This window comes from Nelumbo lutea, chromosome 3 (genome assembly GCF_056320005.1).
Source record: "Nelumbo lutea isolate HS-2025 chromosome 3, American lotus-T2T, whole genome shotgun sequence".
Lineage (NCBI taxonomy): Eukaryota > Viridiplantae > Streptophyta > Magnoliopsida > Proteales > Nelumbonaceae > Nelumbo > Nelumbo lutea.
Genome location: NC_142686.1, coordinates 53,350,048 through 53,359,114, shown reverse-complemented (window position 1 = coordinate 53,359,114; position 9,067 = coordinate 53,350,048). Strand labels below are relative to the sequence as shown.

Sequence of the window (9,067 nt, the reverse complement as noted above, 5' to 3'; positions counted from 1 at the left end):
GCTCGCCATAGGCAGCTTGCCACAGGCATAGGCAGCAACTCGCCATAGGCAACTCGCCACAGGCATAGGCAGCAGCTCGCCACAGACAGCACACCATAGGCAGCAGCTCGCCATAGGCATAGGCAGCTCGCCATAGGCAGTTTGCCATAGGCAACTCGCCACAGGCAACTGCTAGGGCTTGCCACAGGCAGCTCACCATAAGTAGCTCGCCACAGGCAGCTCGCCCTAGGTAGCTCGTCACTTGTAGAGAAGCTCGGTACAGGAGTAGTTTGGCGTATCGCAGGAAGATCTCCTGCTTTACGACCTGGCCCAGACACTGACCCGCCGACTGACACGGGCGCCGACCTAACAACCTGGCCCAGACACCGACCCGTCGACTGATGCAGGCGCCACCCTGACAACCTAGCCCAGGCACCGACCTGGCCACCTGACACAAGCACCAGCCTTACAACCTCGAGTAGTTCACCACCATACCCCGGTTCTGACGGGATGTGACGAGTCTTACCGTTTGGAAGCTTTTCACCCACCTAACCCGCGAGGACTCTGGTATATAAAGATCTCACCCCCAAAGGGGAGAGGGGGGAAAAAGGTGGAGGTAATCCTTGCTCTCTAGCTCTCTCGTTCCTCCAATATTATCTTCAAAGCTTTCTACAATCAGAGTGCTAACTTAAGCGTCAGAGAGCCCCCGTCGGGAAAATACCCTCGGGTCCTCTGATTTAGTTCTCGAAGGTCCCTCAACTCCCGCCGCCTACAAAGAGGAGGAAAAGATGGAGCTCTCGCAGGTCCCTTAGCTCCCACTGCCTATAAAGGAAAGAGCACCACATGCTGAGGGCAGTCGGGTTGTGTTGCACCAAGGAGCTCCACCAGGCATTTCGCTACTAGGCAGTTCGCCACCAGGGAGTTCATCACCAGACAGTTCGTCACCAGGCAGTTCACCACCAGGGAGCTCGCCACTAGGGAGCTCGCCACCAGGTAGTTCGCCCCCAGGCAATTCTCCACCAGGCAGTTCGCCACTAGGCAGTTCGTCACCAAGTAGCTCATCACTAAGGCATGTCACCACCTGGTCAAATAACGAGGTACTTAGCTAAAAAATTTGTACATCACAAAACATTGGTACTTGGCCAAAAACGGTTACATCAATTGGTGTCGTCTGTTGGAAACACTACAAAAAGTTAAGTTCTCATCTTACAAAAGCTAAGTCCTCTTCTCCCAGAAAGCTAAATCCTCACTTTTTAGAAATCGAAGATATCGTTTTATAGTTTACATCTTTTATGAACTTAGAGACTATACAGGGAGCTAACAGACTAAGTTAGTTTACATCTTTTACTTTCAATTCAGATAATGCCTCATCGGTCCTCTCTGCAAGATCCCCCCTACAAAGATGAGCTCTTCGTGGCTTTCGCGGGAGTTGGCGGCCAACCGACTACATAGGCGTCCTTACTGGTCGAGCCTTCCAAGGCTCCCGTGTGAGCTGGCGACCTAAAGTTGGAAGTGCTCCCCCCGAAGGTTGAGCTCCTACTAGCTTCTTGTAGGAGTGGGTGACCGGCATTACGAAGCTGATGCAACACAATCTTAGCTCAACACCTCACAGGCAAAGCCTATGGGCCACATTACTACTTAAGATCCGGTCACCTCTCCGGCACGGGCAAAGTAAAAAAAGAGTAGACTACAAGTCACTCCCAAAAGCCTATGGGCCACATTACTACTTAAGACCCGGTCGCTTCTCCAAGCACGGGCAAAGTCAAAAAGAGTAGGCTACGAGTCACTCCCAAAGCCTATGGGCCACGTTACTGCTTAAGACCCGGTTGCCTCTCCGACATGGGCAAAAGTCAAAGAAGAGTAGATTACGAGTCACTCCCAAAGCCTACAGGCTGCATTAGGAATTGGATCAGCACTTACTAGCTCGTCGACTTACGGGCCAAGAGAAATCTACTCCCTTCACTGAGTTACTCTCAGCTCGGGAGTGGGGGGCAATTGATGAGGGCAGATTTGGCCCTCCAGTGAAATTGTGACACGTGGCACCTCATGCCAACTAAGTATGGCCTCTAGGCAGCTCCCCATAGGCAGCTTGCCATAGGTAGCTCGCCACAGGCAGCTCGCCATAGGTAGCTCGGCACAGGCATAGGTAGCAGCTCGCCATAGGCATAGGTAGCAGCTCGCCATAGGCAGCTCGCCACAAGCATAGGTAGCTCACCATAGGCAGCTTGCCACGGACATAGGCAGTAGCTCGCCATAGGCAGCTCGCCACAGGCAGCTTGCCATAGGCAACTCGCCACAAGAAACTGCTAGGGCTTGCCACAGGTAGCTCACCACAGGCAACTCGCCACAGGCAGCTTGCCATAAGCAGCTCGCCACAGGCTACTCGCCCTAGGCAGCTCGTCACTTGTAGAGAAGCTCGGTACAGGAGTAGTTTGGCATATCGTAGGAAGATCTCTTGCCTGACGACCTAGCCCAGACACTGACCCACCAACTGACACGAGCTCCGACTTGACAATCAGGCCTAGACACTGACCCGCCGACTGACGTAGGTGCCGCCCTGACAACCTGGCCCAGGCGCTGACCTGGCCGCCTGACACAAGCGCTAGCGTGACGACCTCGAGTAGTTCACCACCATACCCCGGTTCTGACGCGATGTGACGAGTCTTACCGTTTAGAAGCTTTTCACCCACCTAACCCGCGAGGACTCCAGTATATAAAGACCTCACCCCCAAAGGGGAGAGGGGGGAAAAAGGTGGAGGTAATCCTTGCTCTCTAGCTCTCTCGTTCCTCCAATATTATCTTCAAAGCTCTCTACAATCAGAGTGCTAACTTAAGCGTCGGAGAGCCCCCGTCGGGAAAATACCCCCGGGTCCTCTGATTTAGTTCTCGAAGGTCCCTCAACTCCCGCCGCCTACAAAGAGGAAGAAAAGATGGAGCTCTCGCAGGTCCCTCAGCTCCCGCCACCTACAAAGAGGAGGAAAATATGGAGTTTTCGCAGGTCCCTTAGCTCCCAGTGCCTACAAAGGAAAGAGCACCACATGCTGAGGGCAGTCGGGTTGTGTTGCACCAAGGAGCTCCACCATCCTCTAAGTCACAGGCCGCCTAGTAGGGAGTTCGCCACCAGGTAGCTCTCCACCAGGCAGTTCGCCACCAGGGAGTTCGTCATTAGGCAGTTCGTCATCAGGCAGTTCGTCACCAGGCAGTTTGCCACTAAGGAGCTCGCCACCAGGCAGTTCGCCCCCAGGCAGTTTGCCCTTAGGCAGTTCTCCACCAGGCAGTTTGCCACCTGGCAGTTCATCACCAAGTAGCTCATCACTAAGGCACGTCACCACCGGGTCAAATAACGAGGTACTTAGCCTAAACATTTTTACATCACAAAACATTGATACGTGGCCGAAAACGGTTACATCAAATTTGTTTGGTAATCTTTATTTTGTGCAAACTATCTTCGTTATCCACATAAGGTGCCATGCTATCCAGAAAGAAATCGTCATTGAAAATGGTGTCTTGCCTTACGCTGTGTTTGGTTGCATTACAAATAAATTTGTACTAATGATGCCTTGCAAATGATTTGAGTGTAAATTTTGAAATATTTTTTGTTTTAAATTTTAGTTTATTTTATTCGATTGCAGTAAAAATGAATTAGGACATAGAGCAGAATAAAGTAAAATCCAAAACAAAATTAAACAAGAATTTGCATTTTTTACATTTATACTTTCATGTATTTGTACTGGTGCAAATTTAACAACCAAACACAGCCTTAATAACTAACCCACGTCGCCTATGCTAAGTTCAGAGGATCATAAACTTTTCAGGATGACGTGGCTTTGATATCTTCCGTCGAAAGGAGAGCATTTTCTTCTTCTGTTTTAGTAGGAGAGAAAGTGAACTTCCATTAAATCTGATGTACCGCGCAGCAGCATATCATTTCACTCCACCTTCCTCTGATAGAAGGAGGATCCGGCCATGGTGGTAGCAGTAGCACTGCTCTCGCCCTGGCTTTCTATTCCCGCCAGCGCCATTTGCTACTACTGCACTCCTTCGAGGGTAAGAGGAGTTTCCCTCGCCGTTGGTTCTAGGGCTAGGGCTTTCTACCGGTATTCCTCGGAGAAGATGAACGTCTCCGCTGTAGACGCAGCCGGCGAGCCCAGCCCCCTTGCTTCAGACGCCGGGAATGGCGTTGGAGAGGCAGAAAACTCAGACGTCCTGGTTCAGTACATAGTTCTTCGAAGAGATCTGATCGATTCCTGGCCGCTCGGGAGCGTCGTCACACAAGGTTGCCACGCTTCTGTATCGGCGATCTGGATACACAAAGACGATGCCGAGACTCTCAGTTATTGCAGCCCTGAAAACATCGACTCCATGCATAAGGCAAGATAACTCTACGGCTGCTTGATTTCTTCGAACTTCGTTGATTGATTTCTCGTGGATTTTGATTTTGCGGGACAAGGGTCCTGGGTGGGATTTATTTAGGGTTGTAAATTGAGTTTTGAATTGTGAAAGTGTTTTTGGGGAGTTTAGTACTTTAGTTTAGAGTTGAGTTCTGCGTAAGTAAATCTTGGAAAAGAATGGGAGTGAAAAATGTAGCTGTCTGTTCTTTTAATAACTCAGGTTGTGAAGAACTTCTTTAGCTTCTTTTACGGAATTTGACATTGAGTGTTTGTTTTCATTCATAGGACCGACCATATTTTAATGCAGTTGTAAATTTTTCATAGTAGACAGATGAGTTCTGTAACATTATAATTAACTGCTAGACTTATAGAGGGATTGCCATTTGGGTCTCAAATGCTTGTGCTCGATTGCATCCCCTCACATTGAAGAATTTTGATTTTATTGTTCTGGTTTGACATCAGGATTTCCCATCAAGTGCCAGTGGAACTTAACTTTCTTTGAGTTTTCTAGTTGAGATGGAGATGATTTTCTTCTTGATTTGGAGGTTAAGCTAACTCTTGATTTGTTTTATCAGATTGCTTGGTTCATATTTTGTCCTGGTCAACCTGAGCTTAACTAGTTCATTGAACTGGTCCTATAATATTTAGCTTTAATAGATTTGATTATACTCTTGGCTAAATAACATCATTTAATCTTTTTAATGGGGGTTATATTAAGTATCGAAATCACTTTTTTCTTTTAAGTATGTGCTATTTCTGCATAAATGCTTCTCTTTGCTCAAGACCAGGCAATTTTGATGGTAAGCAAGTCTTTAGACTGATCATCGATAGTTGGGGGGATGGGAGATCACCTAGATTTTATAACTTTTATTAACATGCCAAGATATTAACATGGTCACAGATGAACAGGGATGCTGCTCTATATTTCCCAATATCCAGGACTTGGTTATATGTATGGGTATCCCATTCAATATGCTTATGCCATACTATATATCTGGTTCTTAAGCTAATATGATCCCTTAATACTTCTATCTTTCTAAATTTAATTAACTTCTATTGATAAAAAAAGTTTATTAATTTTTAAACATATCTAGATTTTCAATGGTGTGGTTTATTATGGTTTAACATTTTAAAATTAATGTTATGAAATATATTTAGAAATGTTCATACAGTATAAAAAAGGTACATACAATGTTAGATACAGGCAAGCCAAGCATGTAATGGAGGTGCAGGGTAAAGAAAAGAAACCATGGAAGAAGAGAATTATAATTCAGCATATAAGATCTTGCCACACATTGAAGAAACATTTTAATACTTATATATAGTTTTTTCCCTAAAATTTCTTCTGATTTCCCTTCAATTTCCGTCGTCTTTGATTAATCAATAACTCATATCTAGCTACTTAGAGCAAGAGAGCTGCTTTTTTTTCGTACCTGCAGAACATGAAAACTGCTTTTTTTTTTTGTTTATGGGTCCATTACACATGTATGCACTATGCAGCAAACAAGTTTCCTAGGTGGAGGTCATGAGTCCATGACTTATTTTTTATTTTTTTTTCCTGTAGCATATAGGCTATGGGCAGCATTTGTACAACTACTGAGAAGACAACTTCAAGTCCAACAGTCCAACTTTTACAGCAGTGGTATCACAACTGCCATGATTCTTTAGTTTTCCCAATCAAACATGAATAGTTTTATAATTTTGTGTTTCTATTCCCCATGAAAGAGAACCTGCATTAAACATATCCATGCTAGACACAGTACATTATGCTTGTAAAGTTTTTCCTTATCATTTCCTAAATATAGGAGAAAGTGTTTTTTTTCCCCATCCTTCAAATGCCCAGAGATCTTGAAAATACTCTTATCTAGGTGCTTCTTTGGTTTTGCAGGTTACTCTGGAGGTTAAGGGAGAAACACAGCTCTTGAACTTTTCTGAAAAACTTAAAAATGCAGGTATTGCCCATAAGCTGTGGATTGAACAACCTGAAAACTTCCCCACATGTCTTGCTACTAAGCCATACCGCAAATCTAAAGTTTCTTCATTTTTCAAGAAGCTGAAACTCTGTAAGTGAAGTGATTTATCAAAAAAAAAAAAAGAAAAAAAAACTCTGCAAGTGAAGTACTAATTGTATCAACCTCAAAGTTAAGTTTGAAATGGGTCCTTGGAAAATGCATACAGCTCCAAAGCACAGCTTTTACATGTTTTAAGGTTGGTGATGAATAGGCAAAGCTGAAGCAGAGAATGCTATAATTGGGAAGGAATACATTCTTTCTTTTTATTTTTTCCCCCGAGTTGTTACTAGTGCAAACAAACAACTCAAGTTCAGTCAATCATGGTACCTCTAGGGCCAATTTTTTATTTCTCCTTCTATCTTTTGATCATTGTCATGCCTGGATGGATCCTAAGGATGTAACTCAAAACCTACCATTGCATATGTTGAAGATTTAAATCTGCCCTTTCTGAGCCTATTCCTCGAGATCATCTATCCCAAGAAGCTGACCCATTCTACTAATATTTCGGAGTTTGGAGTATATACAGAAAAATAATAGTGGGTATTCACATTCATTGCACATGGCTTATATGACTTGGTTTACCTATATTTGTGGCTTAAAAAAAACCTTACCTTGAGACATTTCAGAGTTATAATCTTATAGACTTATCATGAAGCTTTTTTTTTTTTCCTTTTAAAACTTCAAATGAAAACTTGAATTTCATTGGTTGTAATTTCTGTAGAGTTTTAGTTTTGGTTTGCACTTTTTAACTTAGTAATTAGTTAATGTATTGCCATTGGATTTTTCAACTTTGCTCTGTTTTCGTTGACTCATTATTCTCAATTTTCATAAATTCAACCTTAAGAAGTGATTCCTAGAATCACAAAATTTAAGAAGAAATTCTCTGAAAGCATGCCAAACGCAGCTTTAGATGCATGAGGGTGAAGCTTTGAGGTGTAATTCTGAAGCCTCATGAATTTCTAATTCTAATAAAACTAAAATGGGAGAAGAGTAGAAAAATTTACAGGTTAAGCATATTGTTATATAGGAAGAGTATTAATAAAAAAGACAAGAACCATAAGAATATTTGATTATTTGTAGTCTTGTATGGAAAACCATTTCATTCTTATAAACCATTTTGATAATAACTATTAATAAGCTTAAAATCTACATTAACTACTCTTTAAACATGACGAGACATATATACGAACAAAAATCTAAATTAACAACTCCTGCCAACTTCCCAACTTTCAAGACCCCCTCCGGCCCTCTGTAGACTAGAGTTTGGCTGCAGATTCGCGACTTTGAGGAAAACCGATACCAAGAAGTAAAGTACACCAGAGAAATGCAAATGCCGTATGTTCTTGTTGGAAGAGTTTGTGGTGGTGGCAAAGTTCAAAATATCTACATGTATTGGCCATCTTCCTGATATGCCCTTATAGTGGATGTATCGGGGTTCTGACTGGTTCAGGGGATGGAGGAGTCTTAAACCAGTCAGTTCTACTGTATTGGTTTTAAAAAAAAAAAAAAAGTAAAAAAATAGTATCGATATCGCCTGGCATATCGGGCGTATTGATATTTTGAACCTTGGGTGGTGGCGCCTCTCGACCAAGTGATGGGGCTTGTGGGCCATTGGGTGGCGTTTAATCCAACAGCCCTATACTGCATATGATGTAGACTACTACTACATCATGTATGAGTTGTTTCCCGGCTAATAGAAAGTACTTTTTTTTTCTTTTTTTTTTTTTCGGAGATGAATGACGATCGACTTATATGGAACAGTGATAATGTAATAATGCTGGTTAGTTTATAGGGGTAATAGCATATAAGGGCAACTTTTGGGGTTTAATATCAATAAAAGTAATATATTTAAAAAAAAAAAATTCAGAAATAGATTAACCTTTTAAAAGTAATATCAATAAAGGGTAAAAACACTTCATTTTCTCCTTGCCATTTGTTCACCGGTTGTCATCCGCCGCTGCCTGCCACCATCGTTCGCCGCTGGCTCTGCCCACCTCCGCCTTTGCCTCCGGCAACATTGCCGAAGGTGGTCGGAGGCAGAGGTGGCACCGGTGATCATTCCTCTGCCCGTTGCCACCGCCACCTCTGCCTCTGGCCACTACCAGAGGTGGAGGTGGAGGTGGGCAGAGGTGAAGGCGAACGGCGGCTCTGGTGAACAAATGGCAAGAAGAAGATGAACACTGTTTTTGCCCTTCATTGATATTAGTTTTAAAAAGTTAATCTATTTTTGATTTTTTTTAAATATAATACTTTTATTATTGATATTAAACCCCCAAAATTGTCCTTATATGCTAGAAACCCTAGGGACGGTGGCTCTGGTGAACAAATAACAAGAAGTAGAAGATGAATTGTGTTTTTGCCCTTTATTGATATTATTTTTAAAAAGTTAATCTATTTTTGAAAATTTTTTAAATATATTACTTTTATTATTGATATTAAACCCCCAAAATTGTCCTTGTATGCTAGAAACCCTAGTTTATATTGTAAGCACATGCACATGAGAACGTCCTTACCTTGGGTTTCTTATTTTGTCTAACGGTAAGGAAAGGATATATGCATTATAAACTCACTGAATGCGAATGCCGAAAGCGAATGATGGTTCTGGTTCTGGACCTTCCGGTTCCCGACGGGCTCATTAGTCATTTTTTCATCAATTTGGGTTTTAGGCTTTTGGGGTGGCAATGA

The 9,067-nt window shown here is 42.9% G+C and overlaps 1 protein-coding gene across 1 annotated transcript; it reads left to right on the top strand.

Annotated features, from left to right (window-relative positions):
* The first annotated feature begins 3,870 nt into the window (after positions 1–3,870).
* On the top strand, positions 3,871–6,838 carry LOC148865003 (Peptidyl-tRNA hydrolase II (PTH2) family protein). Its single transcript, XM_088981607.1, has 2 exons — positions 3,871–4,350; positions 6,259–6,838. Exons 1-2 carry the CDS (start codon positions 3,946–3,948, stop codon positions 6,439–6,441), a joined length of 588 nt encoding a protein of 195 aa, XP_088837733.1. The 5' UTR covers positions 3,871–3,945; the 3' UTR covers positions 6,442–6,838.
* The last annotated feature ends 2,229 nt before the right edge of the window (positions 6,839–9,067 follow it).